This window comes from Tursiops truncatus, chromosome 8, assembly GCF_011762595.2.
Source record: "Tursiops truncatus isolate mTurTru1 chromosome 8, mTurTru1.mat.Y, whole genome shotgun sequence".
Taxonomy (NCBI): Eukaryota; Metazoa; Chordata; class Mammalia; order Artiodactyla; family Delphinidae; genus Tursiops; species Tursiops truncatus.
In genome coordinates, this window is record NC_047041.1 from 67,018,321 (window position 1) to 67,042,171 (window position 23,851).

The 23,851-nt window shown below is 46.8% G+C and overlaps 1 protein-coding gene across 2 annotated transcripts in view; it reads left to right on the top strand.

The window, feature by feature from the left end:
* Positions 1–23,851, top strand: part of SPON1 (spondin 1) — a 273,983-nt gene that overhangs the window by 232,356 nt on the left and 17,776 nt on the right. For both annotated transcript variants that reach the window (XM_073808641.1, XM_019948110.3), the window contains exon 7: positions 21,414–21,478. In XM_073808641.1, the coding sequence (XP_073664742.1) occupies positions 21,414–21,478 (65 nt within the window). The remainder of the gene's footprint in view (positions 1–21,413; positions 21,479–23,851) is intronic.

Genomic DNA, 23,851 nt, shown 5'->3' on the forward strand with positions numbered 1-23,851 from the left:
TTTCCAACATGTGGAGGTCATGCTACCCAAGCACTCATGGGTTTACATAAAGTCCACTTGACTTTTCTATTTCTCACTGTTGAGCATTTCTTCTACACCTTGAGAATTTGGGTAGTAGGAGCCAGTTCCTCTGGTTGACCCCCCTGCACACACCACCAAAATCAAGGTCCTGAGCCAGGAAAGGAGAGGGCTGGACATGGTCCAGCCAACAACCTAGGTGACAAAGCTCTTGAATTCCACTAGGGGAAGGTGATTTTTCTTTCCCATCTCTGTCTTCAGAAGGCAGTATTAAAGTTAAGTAACAGTGATAGTCTTTTATTATTACCCTTACTGAGGTGACATTGTTAGGTTTTTTTAAGCACTCCTTTGAAGTGACTTTGCTCCCCAAATTTCTAATTTTTGTTCATTATGTATTTGAAAAGGATTTCAAATTGCCTGGTGATAGAAAATGAAAACACAACAAGCTAGACACTCCGACCTTAAAAAGTCTATAATATAGCATCATAAAGTATAATTACAAATCCATTTCAACATCACATTATAGATCTATGACTTAAAGGTAATTTCTGGCATCTGAATATGATGGTGAGCCAATGGCTGAATTGGATTCTTAAGATAAAAACAATCCATCCTGCATTAGGAGTTATTACTTTAATTGAATAATATCTGGATCATGCCCGTGGTGGTAATGTTAATGTTACCACCCATTATCTTGGAGATGTTCACCCCACTGTTTCCAGAGAAAATAGAGTCCTTTAAATGGAGAGAAGGATTAAAATAGAAAAAAAAACTACAGGCTTTTCACAGCTCTTTATGCCAAGGTCAGGACAAAGGAATGGCCTTGACCTCTAAACAGGACAGAGGATCTGGCCTGGCTAAATACTTAAAAGAATTGCAAGAGAAGTCCTTTCAGCCATGGATGAGTGCCTTAAATGTTCTCAACCTATCTTTCTGCAAATTAGCATTCATTCATTCATTTATTCACTTACCCCATTCATTCCTTCAACCAACTCATTCATCAGCCAACATATTTTGTGCACCTTCATGAAACCGTGAATGGTGTCAGATCATGAAGAAACAAAGATGATTCAGTTAAAGAGGGAGGGTCAAGTATTATTGAGATCCTACCATATCTCAGACAATATAGTGGGAACTTCCAGACAATATCTGATTTATTCTTCACTGCAACCCAAAAGGTAGGTAGAGCTACTGCACCCATTTTACACATGAAGAAACTGAGGGTCAGACAGGTGAAATGACTTGCCAAAGACCTCACTGCTAGAAAAGGAAAGAGTCAGAATTCAGACCTAGGCCTGTCACATTTCAAGGCCTAGGCTGTTTTCACCACACCTGGAATTTGGACATAGAACATAAACACAGTTTTTTAACATTACAGTACAGTGTGATAAACGATGCAACTGATGAACAATCATATGTAGCAGGACAGCCATGGTGGGGAAAGCCAGATCCCCGCTCTGGGGGGACTTACTGACATTTCAGGGCAGTGGAAAATATCTGGATGGTCCTAATGTGTCCTCCAAAGCTCTTCTACATCCCTAAGCCCATCACTCAGCTCTCTCTCCATCTCCCCCTTATGAAACACCTGGTCTCTATGAGCCCCTCCCCACCCTTCCAAGGGAAGGGCATTTGTCCACTCACATCCCACATAACACAAGGCAACAGGAGGCGTCAGGCTCTACTTCGTTTCCATCACCTCCTCACACCCCATCTTATGGAAAGACCCATGCCACTCACACCCAGCCATACCAGCCTCTATCCACCCAGTCTCTGCCACCTACCAGCCTTCTGATCACTGCCAGCCCTCACTGAAGGTTTTGGCCCTGGGATCACTGTCTTCTCCAACCCAAGTCAGCCGCTTTTGCTGGGATTTGGATCACTTTCAGCTGCAATGGGTGCTGGAGTCATATGAGTCCCATAAGATATATTATTGCCCCGTGAAGTCTGTTGGGAACTCAGCAGGTGATACAATGGCCTAAACCCAAATCAAAGGAGTATGTCTGGTAAAGCTTTATGTAAGCACAAAAGAACCTTTTCAAAGCACACCTTTTCCCACTATAACATTCCCAATCTCTTCCTTGTTCAGGCCCTGCACCACTCTCTCCATCACCCTCATAACCCAGATCCAACCAACCTGTGACAGGTGACAGAGGCATTACATGAAGAGACAGGGAACCTGTTTAGGAAATGTGTCTTCAGAGATTGCACCTCATCATCATCTTTTTGAGGTTTCTTAATGTCTTGAGACACATGACAGAGAATCCCATGTGGCATTCTATGGACCAGAATCATTTTGAGAACATTTAGAAACCTCCTGTGCCCCACCCAGAGATTCGAATTCAGTAGCTCTGAGGTCAGACTTGAACATAAATAGACTTGAAAAGTCTTCAACGGATTCTGAAGCACAACCAGTTTGGGGAGCACTGACAGCCCCTGCCCAGGGATCCAGATGCTGCCTAAAGCCAGTTTCCCTTTGTAAGGGAGGAAAATCATTTTCCCTCTACTTTTCTAGTTCTTGGCCCATACCCTCCCCACTTTCCATAATAAAAGACAGATTAGCAGGAGCAAAAAAAAAATTGTAATTACATACATACATATACAAGTATATACATAAAAGGAGTCCCACAAAGATATGAGACTCAGAAGGCAGCCAGGTGATTGAGGATTATATACTATCCTGAGCTAGGGAAAAGGATAAGGGTCTGGGGCTTCAAAGCGGCGGAGACAATTCACTGGAAGATGAGAAGAGGAAATGTATGGTAAACAAAATCAGCCCTGCCATGCAGATCAGTCCTCAGATAAAAAAGTGATCTCTAGTAATGGAGCTCTTCCCTTTATAATGTAGATTTCTCTTACAAAAGGGTAACCTCTACTCTGTTTTTAGAGCTTCTCCCGTGTCTGCAGTTTCTCAAAATAATCAGCTCAAAATAATCCTTATGCCAAAGAGGCGTATTTCGGGGTGGCATATTCAGTTGTACTTCACCTGCCACTGGACCTTATCTGGATCACAGAATAGATAGGTGACAAGGATTAAGCGTAACAAAAAAAGATCTGTGCAGCTCCCTTCTGCACAACTGAGGATCAGCAATTAGTTACAAACGATGGGCTCTTTCATCCAGCAAGGGATCTGGCAGAGAATTTTTTCTGGGTTTCATTTTCCTTATATCTCTGAGCCCCTTCCGACAGGAACATTATTATATAAGCAAATTTTGATCACTTGAAGCCTGTTTGAAGGCTCTAGGAGCTGCTGCTCGTTCATTCATTTATTAATCGAACATTTATTATCTTCCTTGTGCCAAATCTTGGGCTAGAGAAGGGGGGAAGAGGGATATACGGATGAATAAGACACAGTTGCTCCCCCCTGAGGCACTCTCCGTGGGGGAAAGGGGAGGGAGGGAATACTTGATATGGGAAAGGGTAACTGCAGTTCAGTGAGGTAGGTCCCATGACTGAAGTCAACATAGGATACCCTCGAAGCACAGGGAGGGGGCAGCTACGCTAAACCAAAGGCTTGAGCTGCATTCTAAACGACAGGGAGGCATTATCTAGGTGAGAAAGGGCTAAAGACACCTCAGGGAGATGGTGGTTTATGCACAGGTATGGAAGTTTGAAATAAAGCATATCTAGTTTAGAAACTGCAAGCAGTTCAGTAGGGAGACAGGTATCCTGATAATTATGCTTTGACATCAGAGGAACCTGGGCTCAGATTCTGGCTCCTCTGATTATTAGCTGTGTGCACAGGAGAGAATTGTTGGGCTTCTCCGAGCCTCAGTTTTCTCATCCATTAACCCCACCTTATAGGACTGTTGGCATAGAGATGAGATAACATATGGAACATGCCCAATATGGTACCTAGCGCATAGACCACACCCAGTACTTGGTGACTGGTTTGGTGATGAGGATGAAGATGAGGATGGTGGTGAATGGGACGAAGGGTAGATATGAGGCTGAAAAAGTAGGTAGTGCCAAAGAATGAAGCCTTGTGTTCCATGCTAAAAAATTTGGACTTTATCCCTAAAGCCAGAGGGAGAATTTCGTGGAGTGGCCTGTCAAATGAATGCTTTAGAAAGGGCGCCATGATGGGCTGGAGGGGGGAGTGGGAGAATAAAACGGGAGTTAGAGGGCTCTTGCACTAATCTAAAAGCATGGTGGGCTGGGGTGGGGGTGAGGTTCTTCAGAGTGCAACTGATAGAAGCTCCTCCCCATGATTGTTCAGACTACAGGCTGTGAGTTTAATTAGCCAGGTCTACTCACTCGCAGCAGGCCCAATGACATGGAAGAAGATAGAATCCAGGCTCCTATTATCATTGGAATTAAGCTGCTTTGGTGATTCCGTAAATGTCACACTCAGGTACACTGAAGTGGGTTTTTTTATCGGCTTAAAATGGAAAAAGTAGCAGTGGTTATCTGTGGGTGGTGGGATTACAGGTTGTTTTTATTCTTTTTTCCCCGTCTCTATTTTGTAAATGATCTACAATGAACACACTTTTGTAATATGGAAAAATCAATCATAAAGTTTTTTTTATATCAAAACTACACATAGTTTCAATCAAAACAGCAATTCTTTTCTTACTACCTGAGTAAGGAAATGCTCAACTGAATACAAATGGGGAAAAAAAAATTGTTGATAGGCTCCAACTTCAAACTGCTCAGCTATTTATTTTCTCCCTTTTGCTTTGGGAGATTGGAAGATAGACTGGATACATGCAAATGGTCTTGAGTTTGAAAAATAATAGTTGTTTTTATTGTTATAGCTTCAAGCATGGATTATTTCCATGATTTATCCTTCAGGAAACGAAAACTACAGAAAAATTGCCCAATAGTTAGAGATGATTGGATTATTGATATTTTCTTTTTAAAGAAAGCATCACATCAGAGAGAAGTGTAAGTGGCATTCTCTCCACACACAGCCTGGGTTGCAAAAGTAAGGAATTGCAGGTGGGCTGTGGGTGAAGTGCAGCAGGAACTACAGACAGGGGTCTAAAAACTGAGTTTTTCAGCACTGTGCTCCAAAACCAGGCCTAAATCCAACGTGCACGGGGTCTCCGTAGATATACATTTTAGGCTTCATTAGGCCATCTTCCTAAGAGGTGGAATCTTGATTACAATCTTCATTTTGGACTTTTTTTTTTGAAACGGTAATAATAATAATGAAAACTGATTCACATGGTTTTATGGTTAAAATATTTAATCTTCACAACATGAGTTACCATTAGTCCCATTTTACAGAGGAGGAAAGTGAGGCTCAGAAAAGCTAACTGACAGGCCTGAGGTCACACAGCCAGAATGTGGAGAGACAGGATTCAGATCAGCTCTTCAGAATCCAACAGCTATGCCCCTCCACTCCTCCCATCCAACGACTGGTCTTAGTTATTTCATTTTCACTAGATTCACTAATTGAAAGGGCAAGTAGGGCCCATAGGATTGTATCAGTTCTGATTGCTGTTATAACAAATTACCACAGATTTAGTGGCTTAAGACAACACAAATTTATTCTCTTCCAGTTCTGGAGGGCAGAAGTCCAAAATGAGGCTTACAGGGTTAAAATCAAGGTGTTGGCCAGACTAGCTCCTTCAGGAGGTTCCAGGAGGCTTTTCATCCCTTCTAGGACGTCAGTGGCTGCTGGTATTCCTTGGCTTATGGCCACATCACTCCCGTCGCTGCTTCTGTCCTCACATTGCCACCTCGTCTTCTGTAGTCAAATCTCCCTGTGCTTCCCTCTAATAAGGACACTTAGATTTAGGGCCCACCCAGAAAATCCAGGATAATCTCCCCATCTCATGATCATTAACTTAATCACACCTGTGAAGTTCTTTTGGACATAAAAAGCAGCATTCACGGGTTTCCGGGTATCATTCACAGGAACGTGGGTATCTTTGGGGGCCATTATTTAGCCCACCACAGGAATATTTATTTCATCAATTAAGTGGTCCTTGAATGTAAAATTCTCTGAATTTCAATTTAGGCCATAGCTCTTCTTAGTTCTTTATTTTTAACCTTTTACTTGAAGGCCTTGGGGCTTTAGTGTTTGTTTGCTTGCTAGCTTTTAAGCAAATTTAACTCTGACTCCCTATTGGAAGTCACTTACCTAAAACCAGATCCTCCAGCTGTCTTGCAGGGATGGAGGCAGACAGCAAGAGTTTTTCCAGGTTGGAAAGGGCTTGGAAAGAGGTGCATTCTTTACCGTTAGGCCTCTCCTGCCTGCCGCTTTTTATTGAGCATTTACTGTGTGTCAGGAATTGTGCAAGCATTCCACATTCAGTGATAGCACATTTATATCTTGCAACAAGCCTATAAAGTTGATCTCATTAGCCCATTTTAGAGATGAGAAAATTAAGGCTCACAGAATTAAGTAACATGTCCGGGGTTGCACAGTTAAGCCACAGAGCCTCCAAAACCCAAGCTCTTCATACCATGCTGTTGCAAAACTGGATAATTCCCAAACTGGAGTAGTGTATGGACCTCTTTTAAAGAGCACATATAATAAGCTCACAAACCCTCAGGGTTGAATTATAATTATTTTCATCATATTATTGTTTAAATATGTGAAAAGATAACTAGATATTAACTCCTTATGCTTATAGCTCTCCTGTGACCATAAAAGCAAACTAACGATAATAATAATAACAGAAATAAAACTACAAACCTTTTAAAATGCTAATTAGGAGCATTGCTTTAATGTGGTGGGTGATACTGTTTTGCTGAAATTAAATGACTGTTCACAATCTAGATTCGATGCTGACTGCCCTGCCGTGGTCCTTCAGGGTTTGGTGAGGCCATGCACCGTGGTCCTTTGGCCTCACTCACTTCTCCCACTGTTCTTCCATCCACCGACATCACACATAGCATTTGGGCTTTACCTGGTGAGAATGTCATTGATTTGTTAACTCTGCCTCTCTTTCTATCCACTAACTATAGCAGCTGAGGTCTCTGGGCAGTAGACTGAGTCAAGATTAGCCAGAGTAATTGGGGAATGCTCTCGGGAGCCACTCCTGTGGAACGAAGCAGGAGGAAGGGAAACAGACAGAGGGAGAAGTTGAGCTGGTTGCAGGCCCAAAGAAGGCATCTGCCAACATCACATGCGGTGGTTTTATCCAGGCAACACAATCCCCCCAAAAGAACTGACAGCTAAGGGCCAACTTTTAGCATCTTTTTCAGCAGCTGAAGAGGGATCTGGGCAGAGAAAGACAGTCCACCACACTAGCGCACAGTAGAGTTGTAGAGAGCAGCAGAAGGATGTAAACACAAATGCATCCCGGCCACTGAAATTGCCTGGCGGTGCTCGATTATAAGATCTTCAAGGTCATCTATAATACGCTTAAATTGATTTTTAAAATTTTCATAAAAATATAAAATGTTTACAATCTCACAGAGAACTAAGAGACCCTAACAATGTCTTCACAGACCCTAGGGCTCCTCAGACCTCACTCTGAGAAAGAAAAGCATCAGGAGGCGTCCACTTACCTCTGCTGTGAATTACTGTGTAAACCTGTAATATGTCCATGGCGTGAAAATCACAAAGTTCTATGAATGCTTCTTCAGGGGGCAGTAATAATTTCCAGATCTTCTCATAATTCACACGTAACATTTGGGAATAAACACTTCGATTTACTGAACATTCCTTCAGTATATTTCATCAAGCATCTACTATAAGATGGGTGCTTTACTAGACACCTTCTGGAGGAAAAGACACATAAGTGAACAAACGAAGTGAGCAGGTAATCATGCAACATGGGGACTTTCCTCGTGGTCCAGTGGTTAAGACTCCATGCTTCCACTGCAGGGGGCACGGGTTCGATCTCTGGTCAGACAACTAAGATCCTGCAAGCCAGGCGGCCAAATCATGCAACATGATTGAAGTCATGAAAGAGGATAGTCTGAGAACCTTGGGCCATCAAGAAGGCATTACCAGAGGCAGGGAGGTGGGGAAATGGGGAGATGTTGGTCCAAGGGCACAGAGTTGCAGTTGGATGTACAAATGGGTAGCATGAATAAATCTAGAGGTCTAATGTACCACACGATGACTGTTGTTAACAGTACTGTTTTGTATAATGGAAATTTGCTAAGAGAGTAGATTCCGGGTGCTTTCATGACAAAGAAGAAAGGCATCTATGTGAGGAGATGGACATGTTAATTAGCTTAACTGTAGTGATCGTTTTACTATGTATATCTTGTTTTACTATGTACAAATGTCATGTTGTACACTTTAAATATATAAATTTCTATTCAAAAAAGGAAGGAAGGCTTTTTCAAGGAGTTACTTCAGGGGGCTGGGAAAAGAACATTCCAGGCAAAGGGACTCGAAAGTCTTGAGACGTCCCTGGGCATGGCAGGGAACTAGGAGATTAGGCTGAAAGGTAGGTCAGGCAGAAGTGGGAGATTACACTGAAAGAAGGGGGGTGGCGACATTCGAATATAACTAAGTAATCACAGCTTCCCTTTTCCTTTCCATTCACCTGGCCCTTTACTTACATTTATCTCGTTCATTCCTCACGTGTTATTAGTAACCCACTAGAGGACACGCCCCACAAGAGCAGGGACTGTGTTGCTGTGTCTGCTGCCCTATGCCCCGTGCCCAGTGTCAACCTCAAAAACAAGAAACCGGTTCAAGAGGCAGAGCATTTATTTAGGATTAAAGAATTGTAATTTGGGGTACACAGATTCAGGTAGAAACCCCAGTTGTGTCCTGATTACATGCGAGAGAATCAGGGTTTTTACTGGAAAAAAGAAGAAGAGGTAAGTTATTTTTAAGAAGAGTTCATTGGGGCTGACAAGCAAAGCTAGATTCCTAGTTCAGGTGAAGTGGTCACTAGGTAAAAATGAACGAGGCCTTTCAACAGGAGAGTCTCATTCTTGCTGACTTCTTGGAATGTAGGCAGGGCGGTTTGGTCCAGTTCAGAGGTTGAGACATAAGACGTGCAGGACAGTTCCTCTGAAATATCTGTTTTTTTGTTGTTTTTTTTAAATTTTTGGCCACACGGCACGGCTTGCGGGATCTTAGTTCCTTGACCAGTGATCAAACCCACGCCTCCTGCAGTGGAAGCTCAGTCACTGGACCGCCAGGGAATTCCCTGGAATGGCTGTATTTTAAATGGGTCCACTCCTGTCATCCTCCACACCCGCTAGTGGACATACCGCACAAGAGCTGAGGCCATGTCATCTTGTCCACTCACTGCCCTATGCCCTTTGCCTAGCACAGTCTCTAACCTTAGAAGAAGCTCCATAAATAAATGTTTTACACACTGAGGAATCTGCTCAGAAAGGATGAGTGACTTCCCCAAACGTACACAGCACATAAATGACAGAGTCAAGATTTGAACTTGGGTCTGCCTTATTCCAGCACACCACTCTTTATCCCCTGCTCCGTGATGCCACAATAATAACTAGAAGGGGAGTTTCGCAGTCAGGGGGCCTTCTGTTACCAGGGGAAGCCTGGCAAGAGACCAGCCTGTGTGTGTGTGACCTTAACTTCCTGGTAGGGACACCTCTTCAGGGTCATCTGGACACACAATTTCTCCTTTTCCCTTCCCAGTCTCTCCCCAAACCTCCGTGGGTATCTGGGAGTCTCAGGAATGAGAAGAGTTAAGCTTTTACAGTTTATTAAGCGGTTCCTTTGCATTTAAATGGCACCATTGAAGAAAGCAGCACTTCTGGAACCTTATTTGATGCTAACGTGCTGAGCACCTTGAGGCCTGCTTACTTCTCCCTCGTCCAGGTCATTTAGAGCCTCATTACTTAATAATTTGAAAGCTTTTTATGGAAATCAGTGGATGGAGGGAGATGATGAAGCGAAATGTTATTATATATAAGGACCCAGCAAAACAGGCTGACAGTAGAATACCTGGGTCAGAAGCTTCTTTGGGGAAAAGAGAGAAGGAGGAGGGGGATGCTGGTGTGCAGAGGAGTTCTGGTTTCTTTTTGAAACGGCTTTTATTTCAAAGAAAATAAAACCTAACGAAGCCTAACAGGCTTTAAAATTGTCAAGTAAAGAATCCATCAGATGTCTTATCAATTCTGCCCCTGGGCTTCTGTCCCTTCTCCCCACCTTTTCAGCCTCTGCTCTGGCTCCCAGCCCATTACCTCTAGCTGTTTGCTCTGCCCCTCTTCGCCCACAGTGCAGGCCTCACAAACACTTCCTCCAAAGCCTTCATGGATATTTCTCCAGATGAGAAAACCATGGGGAACAGCCTTGGAGTGGCTTTTTCTTCCCATTTTTTTTAATGGCAATATATTTGCGTGGCTCAAAATTCAAAAGCAATGCAGAGTTATACAGTGAAAAGTCTTGTTTTCTTTGCTCCCTGGTTGCCCAGTTCCTCTCCCCCGAGGCACCCCGTCTTTGTGAAGTTCTTATGTTCCTTCCAGAGACACTTCAGGCAAATAGAAATAAAAGCACACACGCACACGCATACACATTTTCTTTATCTCTACCATTTCTTTGTAACGTGATGGCTAGATTATTATACAAATAGATGATGAGCCCAAAAGATTATATAGGAATGTAAAAAATAAAGATACAAAAGTATATACATGTGTACTTTTATATTGCTGTGTGGTCTTTGGGTTCATCATTAAAAGAGCTATATCAGTAATGAGATTATCTCTAAAACATAACTAAATTAGAAAGCAAGGTACGGAATGGTTTGTTTAATAATCTGTTTGTATAATAGTCTAGCTCCCTTGTTACAAGGAAATGGCAGGGATAAAGAAAATGTGCGTGTGTGTGTGTGTGTGTGTGTGTGTGTGTGTGTTTGTGTGTAAGCTATGATCTCAACTATGTGATGAAGACACACAAATATAGAAATAAACATACTAATTGATGACAGCTGCTGGGTTAGGATGGTGGGATTATGGGTATTTCTTTTTTGCTTGTCTCTCTCTGTCTCTCTCTAACTTCCTATAATATGGTTACGTTATTTTTTAAATTTTGAAGACCTTACCTGAGTATGTAAGGTATATTTTCATCTTATTAGAATTCTTTCCTGGTCCTTTACATATGCACTAGCACTTATACTTCTATTGGAAATTGCCACATCCCTCCCCATCCGACTCTGGCCCCCCTCTCACCGCCCCCCCACCCCCCCACATTGTTTTCCCCAGAGACCCACTCAAGTCTTGCACACCCGTCACCGTTCCTTTGTTTCGGTCTGCCTCCTGCTCTAAGAGGAAAGCTCCACGAGGACAGGGATTGATTGGTGTCTCTTTTGTTCAGGGCTCTATCTCCAGCACTCAGAGCCGCGCCTGGCACAGAGTAGGGGCTCAGTTGTTATTTGCTGGATGAATGGATCCTCACGTGGGCCCAGCAATGCCTGTAATGGAGCATCAGTAGCTACTGTCCTCTGCCTTCCTCTTCCGTCCTCTTGCCCTCCCTCCATCGTGGGTCTGGATCTCACCTCTTACCATCTTTTCAAGGACCTTAGTCCTGCAAGCGCACCTCCTCTCTCTCCTGCAACAGCAATTTCTCCTTCTTTACTGGTTTATACCTTTCTCCAAACAAACTCGCCCTAATGTCGCTCATCTTCTAAGAAACAGTCGCATGTCCTTCCTGCCGCTGGTATTTTTCTCGACTCCCCTTCCCAGCCGACTCCTCAGAAATAGCTGTCTGGGCTTGCTGGCTCCACCACCTTGCTTTCTTGTCCTTCCTAAACCAGCTTCAGTTGAATTTTCAGCAGTGACCAGCAGGGCAGTGCTGGCAGCAGTGAGCAAGTAGCAGGGCTGGCAGCAGTCGGGGGCTGTACAGGCAGTGAGGGGGGACAGTGGGAACAGACAGGGACAATGGGGACAGCAGGGGACCGTGTGGATGGAGGGGGGCGCAGCAGGGGACAGTGGGGCAGCACAAGGGCTCTGAAGAGGTCCTGGGGGCAGGTCCTAGCGTCCTCCTGTCTTGCTGGCTGTTCCCTCTCCCCCGCCCTCTTGTCTGTCTCCACTCACTGCCCAGGTACTCCGCCTTGTGGCTTTAACTAGCACCTATACACCAATGACTTTCAAATTTATCTCCTGCCTGGACTTTTCCCTTGAACTCCAGTCTCATCTATCCAACTGCCTATATGACACCTCCCCTCAGAGTCATCCTTGACCCCTCTTTGTTTTACACCCCACATTCAATCCATCAGAAGATCCTGTTGCTTCTCCCTTTAAAATAATGTCTTGCGTCCGACATCTTTCCACCCGCTCCATTGCTCTCTCGTGGTCCAGTGTCTGGTCTCCCGCTTCCCCCTGCCCTCCTGCACTTTACTCCCCCACTGCGGTCAGCAGAACCCTCTAAATACATAAATCAGGTCCTCACACTGCTACTCACAAGCGCTTCAGCAGCATCTGAGTCCCGTAGCACTCGCAAGAGTTCCCCTAAGACTCCCTGGGAGGGCAGTGAAGGCCAGAGGCTTCCTCCAGCTTGTCATGAATTCATTCTTTAATTAACTAACCCATGATTCATTCCTTAATCATTCCCTGTATACCTCCCCAGACCAGGCCAGTGCTGGCGAGACAGGGGGGACACAGTCCAACCCCGGCCCTAACAATGGCTTCCAGGACTGGATGGGATCTGCCCTCAGAGGAAGGTGGGGAGGGGGAGACAGGGAAGAGGGGTAAGGGGTGTCGAATGCTGCGCCTTTAAGACCCCCCAGAGATGGGCTTCCCTGTTGGCGCAGTGGTTAAGAATCTGCCTGCCAACGCAGGGTACACAGGTTCAAGCCCTGGTCCGGGAAGATCCCACGTGCCACGGAGCAACTAAGCCCGTGCACCACAACTACTGAGCCTGCGCTCTGGAGCCCGTGCGCCACAACTACTGGGCCCGCGTGCCACAACTACGGAAGCCCACATGCCTAGAGCCTGTGCTCCGCAACAAGAGAAGCCACCGCAAAGAAGAGCAGCCCCCGCTCACCGCAACTAGAGAAAGCCTGCGCGCAGCAACAAAGAGCCAACGCAGCCAAAAATAAATAAATTAATTAAATAAGCTTAAAAAAAAAAAAGACCCCCAGAGATGCTCCCAAGGGGCAGGGTTAGGGGTGCTGCCCCTACAGGTTGCCTTGCAGGCACCTTCAGCCAGACCTGGCCTGGCTCATCCTCCCTCCCTGGCTCCGGCTGGGCTTCCTTGCAGCCCTCGCCTGTTGGGAGGCAGACGGCCCGGCTTAGCGTGCCCTCTCCTGTGTGATGTCAGAATCTCGCCTGGCCTGGCCCCTCTTTCACTTCTCTGCTCTGACCCCAGCACTAACGTCTTTCTAATTGCTGGAGATAGGGCAGAAGGTGGGGAGGAGAGTGTGGGAAGATCGGGTCATGAGGGGCTGGGCTGGGAGGCAGAGACGTGCCCCATCCACCCCTTCAGCTCCCTGTTTGACTCCGAAGAGACGCAGACTTCCATAAGCATTCTGAAGGATACGATGAAAGTCCAGAAAATGAGATTAAGCCCAGGATTGGCACGCTGGTTACCAAACGAGCTAAACCAATGCCTGGGGTAACAGAGGCACACAGAAGGCTGGCCCTCTCTGTGAGGTCATGGCATGATGCCCATCTCAGAGCTCTCCACCTGCCAGAGACAAGTGTGGGTGCAGGGGCAGCAGGGCAGGCCCAGGCAGCTCTGATGCGCCCTCTTCCTCTCCAGCTTCAGAAACGTCAAGCTGCTTTCACAAAACCATCTCACGGGAAAATTATTATCTACGGGCATTATGCAATTTTCCCATCAGGATTACAGGCTGTGTTTGAAAAGAAATAAAAAGAAATTGAATTTGAAATGCTTCTGTGAAACCACATCGTCTTCTTGTGGATCTGTTAATGGGCTTCAGATACGCTCTCTGGCTTTGAAATAGCTGATCAGACGGCCACTTGAGATGGCATCTGCTTCCTAGGAGCAAGGTGGGGCATAGGCACCTATAAACAGCCAGCCCAGGTCACTGGGGTGTCCATCGGAGGCAGGCTCAGAGCCTGTGAGCCTCACCATGGTTCCTAAGGTGGCCTCCGCGTCCTGTCCCTTCCCCCTCCTTCTACTATCAGGCAGGTCTAGCAGAGTTCTCTGGCTGGCACTCTCCACTGGCTCTTCCAGTGCCCGCCAGCTCAGCACGCAGGTCCGTCAGTGTCACTTTACCCAGCTGTGGCTCCATCCTGCGCTGTGGAGTCCTGGTGGCCTGGGGCTCAGAAGGACGCCAGCCCCTTCCTCAGCACAGCCTGTCACTCAAACAGCGAAGATCGATCAAGCACGTTCTAAACACTGATAGTACAGCGGTGAGTGAGCAAAACAGACAAAAGCCTTTGCCCGCGTGGAATGCCTATTCCAGCAGGGGGAGATCAATGATAAAAAGAAAGCAAAATGCATAGTATGTCGGATGGGGACAAATGTTACAGGGAAACAATAACCAGATAACGTAGTGCGGGTGTGCCAGGTCGAGGAAGGGGCAGGGAATTGCTCTTTTGCACAGTGTGGTCAGCAGAGGCCTCACTGAGCAGGTGACATTTGAGCAAAGACCTGGAGGAGACAGAGGAATGCATGCTCTGGTGTCTGGGAGGACAGCACCCCAGGCTCAGGGGGCAGCAAGTGCTAAGTGTGCCTGGCACGTCTGAGGAGAAGACATCCAGGGCGGCTGGGAGCAAAGTGAGCAAGGGGGAGAGAAGTTAGGGATGAAGCTAGTGAGGTAACGGGGGGCAGAGCAGATCATGAAGGGCCAAGGGGGCCATGGCGAGGTCCCCATTGGCTGTGCGGTGTGATGCCATTAGAGGATTTTGACCAGAGGGATGGCATGATGTGGCTGCTGTGTGAGAAGGAGCCTGGAGGAGGGTGAGGGAAGAGGCAGAGAGACCGGCCAGGAAGCAGTTGCAATAATCTAGGCAAACGATGATGGTGGCTTGGACCAAGATGGTGCTGAAGACACAGGGAGGATACAGTTCAGGCCCTGTTCTAATGATGGTGACAGACAGTGGTTGGCTCATAAATACATTTTAGAAGTGGAGTTGATAGATGTGCTGAAGGATCCGAGGTGGAGTATGAGAGAGAGAAACATCAAGGATGAGAAACTAGAAGGACAGCATGGCCATTTCATGGAGTGGGAAGAATGAGAGAGGCCAGGTTTGGGGAGGAGACGATCAGGAGTTTGGTTTCAGACATGTTGAGTTTGAGATACCAATTCGACATCCAGATGAAAGTGTTAAGACCGTTAACGTACAGGCTGGAGTTCAGAGGCGGGCTTGAGGTGAAGATGACAATTTAGGAGTCATCGGTGTATGCGCAGCTTGTATTTTAAGGCATGGGACAAGAGGAAATCGCCAAGGCAGTGTGAATAGAAAAGAGCAGAGCACCAAGGGCTTGCGTACAGGGGCACTCCAATGTTTGGAGGAAGATGAAGTGGGTCAGCAAGGGAGACCGAAGAAGAATGAGGTGAGGAGAAAATTAAGAGGCGGCGAGTGCCAGAGCCAGGCGGAAAGTGATTCAAGGCAGAGGGAGTGACCAGCTGCATTAAATGGTCCGGAAGCTAAGAGCTGGGCGCTGACCATTGGCACAGAGAGAGGTGAGTCTCAGTTACTACGTCTGGGAAAGGAGGACCATTTGCTGCCTGCCTCAGAGGGCTACGGTGCAGCCCACTTGAGACCACGGGCAAACTGTAGAGCACCACCAAATGTGAGCTGTTTTTATTTCTGACCAGAGGCTGTTGAAATGAGGGGAGGCATCCTGGGCACAATTGATGTTAAAGATGCTTAATCTCCATCATCGCCTCATAAAGTGTCTCATTTCCTGCTGCTCGTCACCAGGACACTCACCGAGGGATGAAAAAGTCCCCTTCCGAGGTGGAAGCCATCAGGGCTGATATTTTTTATGGGTGGTCAGTGGGAATTCTGGGAAACGGTAGGAGCAAATAATGGAACCAGACACTGCTCACTGGGGTCTTTACACAGGATGACAGGTGCTGCCCTTCCAGAGGGAATCGGGTGACCCTGTGCCTCAAAGCAAGGGCTCCTTGGAGAAAACTGTCAGCCAGGGGCAGCCGTGGTCTTGCTGAAAAACAAGCAAAATAGGGGAGGGACAAGAGGGAGATGGAGGAGAAGAATCGTCAGGGAAAGTGGAAAGAGCATGAGCTCTGGGGTCAGACACATCTGTATTGGAACCATGGTTACTGCGCAGTCTTCACAAGGCACTTGACCTCTTTGACCCTCAGTTTCCTCATCTGCAAAACGAAATGGCAGCTATTCCCAAGGTTTTCCTGAGAAACAAGCTGATAAATGGGGAAATGCACGGTGGGGTGGGGGGTCTCTGTGTGCACACACATGGATCACTGCCCCTGCATTTAGTGTCATCGGCTTGCCTTCTCTTTAGTAGCAGCAGTTTCTCTCCAATTCAAGGACCCTGTGCTCCCCCCTCTTTATCAAAACCAGTTCTCAGGACAGCATTACCATTAGCAGTATCGTGAACACTGTATGATAATCCCCCCCGGCATGGCTGTAATATTCAGAACTCAGGGTAGGCTAGGACACGCCCTGAAGGACAGCGGAAGCACGGGTTGGGGAGGGGTGGGGCCCAACCTTTCAGGAGACCCCTCCCTCCTGTCCCACGGCTTACCCTCCCAGCCCCCTCCACCTGGGTTCACAGGCTGACAAACGTGGTCTCCAGACTGAGGTTTAAACTCTAGACATGCCGTTTGACTAACGGTGTAACTAATTTCGCCAAAGAAATGTATTGCTGAGGATTAAAAAGTATATACCGACCTTTCAGACGCCTCGTAAGGATTTAATCAGATACTATATATAAGGTAATTAGCAAGGTGCCCAGCACATGAAAACAGTGGATTGTTGCTGCTGTTGTTTCAACTTGTTTTGATTCCTTCCCCTCATGGATTGCATCTCATTTCTCTCCTTGGGGGGCAGGAGGCAAGTTGGCTGGGCTGACTCCCAGACTGCTGGTCTGGGGCAGGACGTGCTATGGTGAGGAAGCTCAGCTTCAGTGCCACGCGGAGCAAAAGGGGCCTTCGGATGAAGAAACAGGTTGTGGTTCAGGACTGCGAGACAAAGGCGAAAGCTCAAGAGCCAGGAAGGTGCAGGAACAGAGAAGAGGCGAGAAGCAAGGCAGGGAGGAGGGGACAGACTGCCTGTTGCCGTGAGCACAGCTGAGATGCCGGAGCTCTCCTGCCTTGGGAGCTGGCTCTGGGGGGGCATGGGAGGGTCAGTGTGGGGTAAGGATGTTCAGACACCAGCCCTCACCCGGCCCCCCAGACTCACATTCTGCCCCTCTGCTCTGCTTAGACGTGACATCTCCTGATATCCATGTGATTTCTGCCCCTGACCTGTCCCAGACTTGTTTCCACTCCACAGGAGTCCTCCTTCCTCTGGACCTGACCTCAGCCCATGGCCTGATTTAGTAGGCTATGCAATTTTCATTTGCTACCTGAGGAAGTCTGAGTACAGTTGTAACATCTTCACAATATGTTTACCAAAAGCAAAATGGAAGAACTCATCCCCGGGAAGACGGACATGAGTACCCTGTAGTTTCTTGGAGGTTTTTTATTTTAATTGGCATATCTCTGGGAAAGTGCTAACGTCATGCAAACAAGGCGTGAACTGAGTGCCCTGAAATACTTTGAAAACAGTCCTATGGGAGATGGATGGATAAGGGCTTTAAGGATCTTGAAAGATCCTTTCTGGGCTTTAGAGACTTGTTAAAACAGATTTTCATTTAAGTCTGAAGGTTGGGTTGCTTACTCTGAATTTAAATTCTTCAGTCTTCAGAATGTGAAGTACCTGGAACCCCAGTGCCCCCATCCAAAGCTCACCCGGCTACATTAACCTTTAAATAAGGGGACGTCCTCCTGAGGCCTTGTGGCTTTGTTGATGCCACTGTGTGCTCCATTCTCTGCACTCAGGCAGTACAAATCCCATCTTGGCCTGAATGTGAATAAGAATAAGAGTAGTAGCTAGTATTGATGCTGATACAGGCACGGTTATTAGCACGTTACTTGAATTATGTCATTTTGTCCCCCTAATAACACCATGTGGTAGATATACTTTTTAACCCTATTTCAGAGATGAAAAAGCTAGGGGCAGTCAGAGACTTGCCAAAGGACACAGAGCTAGTCACGGTGCGGTCAGGATTTGAAATCAGGTGTGACTCTAGGGCTTAGGCTCTCAACCATGCTACTTTCCTGCCTGCTGGATTAGTAAAGACGAAAAAGATTGATAGTATCCAGTGTGCCCAAAGTTGTAAAGACATAGGCACATACACATTCTTGCTGAAGTACCAACTGGTACAGACATTTGGAGGACAATCTGGTAGGCACTACCAAAATTGTCAATTTGCTTCATCGTTTGATCATTCCTGGAAGTCTATGACACGGGAACGTGTAAACAAAGAAATATGTACACAAGTGTTCATTATAGCATCATTTATATCAACAATTAAATATCCAGCAATAATGCCAGTTAAATAAGAGAACGTGCACGCTATGGAATTCTACACATACATCAACAAATGGTGTGGCTTTGCTTTTTCACCAATTGACTGAGTATCCACGGCACTTGGATATGGCCATGAACAAGCCAGACCCTCTCCAATCCTATAGAGCTTTGGTTCTACTAGAGAATTTTGATGCTTCAAGAAAAATGTTTAGTTTTTTAAATATATTTTCCAGAATGTTCCTGTGTTATTTCATTGGCTACCATAAAAGATCACAACAAGGAACTGTCGATCATGCAGATGGTGCGTAACCTTGAGATGAAACAGTTTACAGGAAGAAGTTGTTCTAGTGCCTGCAGACGTGGAACCACCATCCTTGGAGCCTCCATGGCTCTAAAAAATACAGATGGAATGCCAGCACCACAAACACTAGTGGAGGGCCCCAACAATTTCTGTTGAGTTATATGCTGCAAAAGCAAAATCAGTGTCATTAGTTGGGACTTGAAAACCAAGATTTAATTGTAATACAAGGTGCATCTGCAGGGCCAGCTAACTTGGTGGCCCCCTTAACTCCACCCACATTGATTTTATTTTCTAGTAAAGTATTTCTTCAAGGGCAAAAGGACTGTCTTCAGACAGTACCTCATTACTTGGATCTCATACTTGGATTTCTTTTTTTCTAAGTCTTGACCTGGCTTACCCTAATTTGAAGATCTCTAACACTTTAAAAATCAAGAAAAGGGGAGTTATATTGGCATAGGTACTGACATGGAAAGTTTCCCATGATATGATAGTAAGGGGAAAATGTAAAAATCGTGGTGCAGAATAAGATATTCAATACGATGCAGTTTTTGTGGGAAAAGCTCTATATAATGTATGTGCACACACACACATAATACCTAAGTATAGTAAAAGGTCTGGAAGGATATGTACTGAACTGTAACACTCTGGAGAAGGAGGTGGGAGAAGCCAGGGTGCATGCTAAAGCAGAATGCTCAACATTTACTTTGTGTGCTTCTGTGATGCTAAATTTTTCCACAAAAAGCATGTATTATTCTGAAATTAAAAATCAAAGAAAAAAGCTAGCTGATGCGGGCCACGTAGGCAAAACTCAGGGATTAAGAAATCACCCTGGAAGTTGTGGGGAGCTGTTGCAGGGTTTAGGCGGGCAATAGGTATGGTCAGGTTTGCAGCAATGTCAAGAGTGGACTGGGGAAAAGCGAGAAGATACTAGAGCCCGGGGCCACTGATGAGGAGACCGTGTAGGACTCGAGATAGTAAGGCTGTGAATGCAGTGGATCTTGGGGCCCAACGGCTGTGAGGGGTAAGAGATGGAGGAATGCAGGCAGCTGGTGGATGTGCCCGACGGGGTCCACTGAGGAAGAGCAGTGCTCTAGGGGCAGATGAAGAACTCGTTGTGGGACATGGAACGTATGAGCTAAGTACAGGAAACCCAGGTCACAGGAGACCAGCTCGAGTCTTACATGTGACTTCTTGTCAGGCAGCTTCTCTCAGTCACTCAGCAGATGCGTATTAGGGGTGAGTCAGGGATACAGTCTCAACAAATAAAAAACTCTCCCATGAGAAATGTAAAGCGCTCTGTTGGGACTTGGAAACGCTCTCCCTGCAGACATGTGAGCGGGGGGGTGTCTGTGCATCCACAGATTCTTTCCTGTGACCAAAAGGGGGAACCCCCAAGGAAGCCTGAGCTCAGAGCAGGCTGTGAGCTTCTGGGGGGATGGGGTGCTCGGTGGGCCTCACTTCTACCCTCGCCCCACCAGGACCATGAGTAGGTGCCCAGGCCGAGCAGGATCTGGCTAAGCTCCTGTCCCCTCTGAGCTCCCCACCCTGCTCCAGCAACCCATTCCCCGGCTGCAGACGAGGTGCTCCAGACCAGGGGCTTTTTCTAATCTTGCGGCCTGAGCCTGGAGGCACCTCTGACCTCCTCCTTGCATGGGATTTTCTGGGCAAGGTACCCACCAACTAAAGAGAAGTTCATCGATTCATCCCAAATATATGCTAGGTACCTACTGCCAGGAACAAGTCTAAGGACTGGGGCAGAGCTGTGGGCCATCCAAGCCAGTCTCTGCCCTTCGGGAACTCAGAAACCTGTTCATTCGGCAACAGAGCTCTTGCTGCCCCTGCTGGTGACATCCTGGGCTTTTCCGTGCAGCATGGACAGTGGTGTCTGAGCACTGCTGGGCCCCGGCCCCGGGGAAGGGGAGCTCCAGGACCAGCTGAATCCACTCTGGGGAAACCCCAGCCAAAAGTGAATTTGGACCTGTGGAAGCTTAAGCCTTGAAAAGCCTATGGTAGCCCTCAGCCCCAATGTGTAATTGAAAATAAAAACCCAAACAAATCTCGAAGGAAAGTTAAGCAAGATTAACAAAATTCTGATTTTTCCCCATGATGGTGACTTAAGGCTTTCCTTCTAAATGTTAATTATCAAATTCTTCCTCAAAAAATTCTTTTAGGTCCCCAGGCTTTAAGGGTGCCCTACACACCGTCCAAAGCAAACTAGAGCAGGATTACATGAGTGGCCCAGGAGTGTGGGCCCCAGGCTTCATCTTGCCCTCCTTGTTCCAAGGGAGTCTGATCCAGTATGTGAGTCTCGACAGCAGGAGAGGCCTCGGGGGTGACAACCCTTGGGGTCAGATGGTGGCTGCAGTGTGGCTGGAGCAGGCCCCAGTGGAAGCCTGGACACAGCATGACCTGCCCTCCAGGCTGGACATGATGTGCAGGTCTGGCCATCCCAGGGGGAGGGCAAGTTAAAGCCTGGCTCCTGTGGAGAAGGGTCTGCGCTGGAACCCTGAAGTGCGGCTCAGTGGGCCCCTTGGTGTCCAGCACACACCAGGCACCCTGGACGCAGCCCCACCTCCTGGGACTGCCGAGACTCCAGGGCTCTTCACCCGGGGGCAGGTAGAGTCTCAGCAGCAGGTAATGGCATGGGGGGTGGACAGCGTCACTATGTCAGAACCCTCGTGCTCCCTGAGCCCAGCTCTCCTCACTAAATACCTGTGGTCCTTTTTTACAGAGCGATGAGGTCCTCACTGTCATCAAAGCCAAAGCTCAGTGGCCAGCCTGGCAGCCTCTCAACGTGTAAGTAGCAACAGGGCCCTGTCCAGCCCCCGGCCTGGCCTTGTACGTGGAGCCACCCGCCTCCTGGCCGCCGCATGCCAGTCATGTCGTAAAAGTCAGCACTGCCTCTCAGGTGGCTGAGCAGGTGAGGTGCACTGCTCATGCGTGCAGTACCAAGCGCCCCTACCTCCTCGGGGAATGCAGGCTTGGTCTCTGTGTCCCCCATGGCTTTAACATTGCAGAGGACCCCACTCAGACACTGGAGGTGTTGAGAACACGGTTAACTATAAAGCTTTGAAAATCAGGGCGAGAATTCTAAACTGAGATATAAAATTGAGGGTCACCAAGGAATGGGAGACAATCAACACCAAGGACATGGTTGAGAGACAGCTTGAGAATGAGAGTCAAGGGCTTGGGACTGAGTCCCGAGGAGCTCCAACATCTAATGCTGAGGAGGAGTTGCCTGCATAGGAAGCAAAATGGAATAGCAAGGAGATTGGGGAAGGAAGCTTGGTAACAGGGAAGCCAAGGGAAGAAAGCATTCAAGAAGGATAGCTGTGTCCAGGGCAGCTGAGAGATCAAGGAAGACCAGAGTTGCACGATGCCAGTTGGATTGATCAACATGAAGATCATCAGTGACCTTATTAGGAATCCTTTCTGCTGAGTTATGGGGGGAGGGTAAACAGCCTGCAGCAGGGTGAAATGTGAACAGAAAGTGAGGTTACGGAGTCAGTGAGTACAGACAACTCTTCTGTGAAGTTTGATGTGAAAGAAGAGAGACTGGACAGTAGCTCCAAGAGGATGAAAGAGTCAATGGAGCTTTTTTTTTTTTTCTGAAGATTTGAAAAAAATATTTGGGGACACCTTCCCACCCTTCACCCACCCCTCAGATATCTTGAGACCCCAGTGGAACAGAATTCATCCATGGCAAACAATCAGATTTCCCAAATTCCCAAAGCCTCTCCACTCAGTGCTACCAGCTTGTTAAGGGAAAGGAATTTTCCTTTGGTTTTCCCATACCCCAGTCTCCCCTTTCCTCTTCCAAATCTCATTAGGAAGTCAAATTAGGAAGCCTACATGCAGCCAAGTTTTGTTTTGCAGAAACAGCCCTGCCCCTCCTTGTGAGCCTGCTCTATTGAGGTTAATGGGATTCCAGCCTCCCTCAGGCCAGTGGAAAGCCAGGGTGACCTACTTTGTGAGGTCCTGCCCAGAGAAACTGACTTGTTTTTCAATGATCTTCCATCTTTATCCCCAGGACCACTTCTCAAAGGACAGCCATGAATGAACAAATTAGCTGCTGACTTGTTTAGCTCAATAAATCAAGTTGTGGCTCCAAAAGCCCAGAGTACAGGTAGAGACAGGAAAGACAAATTCGGAGCAAAAGCCACATCCTCCACAAGTTCTTCCGGCGCCTGAGTAGAAAATGCCCAGGGTTCCTGCAAATCAATACTGAATTTCCACCACTCAGTTCCTCCAGTTAAGTCTGACTGTTAGGAATTACTGGAACTTTTAAAAATAAATTTTATTCCTTTCCTTATGATGAATCCTCTAAAGGACTGTAGTCTCCTTAATTATTCCCAGCCATTCTGATTAATTAACCTTTGTTTAGACAGATCTGTTTGTGAGACAGATGAGAGGCAGGTGAAATAGAGACATGGTCACCCTTTCCAGAAATCATGCCTCTGGAGGGGCTGTGCCCCCTTAATCATCCCAGCCATGGTTCCCAGGGGGCCAGAGGCATCTTTCTGTCAAATCAGGGCTGGAAGTTTCAGGGTGCTCCTGGTCTCCTGTAGAACCTGCTCAGGTCCGTTGATGTCCCCAGGACTATAGAGGAAGACTTGCCTTGGACTAGAGAACGCAGAAGTCTAACAGGCCAGATGGACTCGGAGCCCTAGATGCCTCCAGGTTATAAACAGAGTTGTCCAAGGTGGAGACCTCTCGGAAACCTTCCTCCAGCCACACAGACTTCAGCCTAGTGAATGGCTCTAGCACCGCCTAGTGTCGAGATTGAGTTTCTGCAACTTTGAAAGCTCTTTATTGAGGATGATTTGAAACGAACAAGAGGGACAGAACTCAGCATATGAGTGACCTGAGTCTCACAGATATGGATCTGTAACTTAGAATGGTATAGTAAGTCTCTAGAAGGACCATAAAAATCCTTTATTGCCTCTTTTCTTTCGTCGTGTTTTGAAAGCTTTGTTTAGAAAAGCGGAGTGAGAAGGAAATCAACATTTACCAACTCCTTTTATGGTGCCAGTCACGATGATAAGCCATTTCCTCACTAAAAGCCCTGGGGTGGGTCTGAGGATGCTCCCATTTTGCAGATTAGTAATTGTAAAGGGAGACGAGGTCAAAGCTGCTGTCACATAGCTAATAAGTGACTGAACCAGGGCT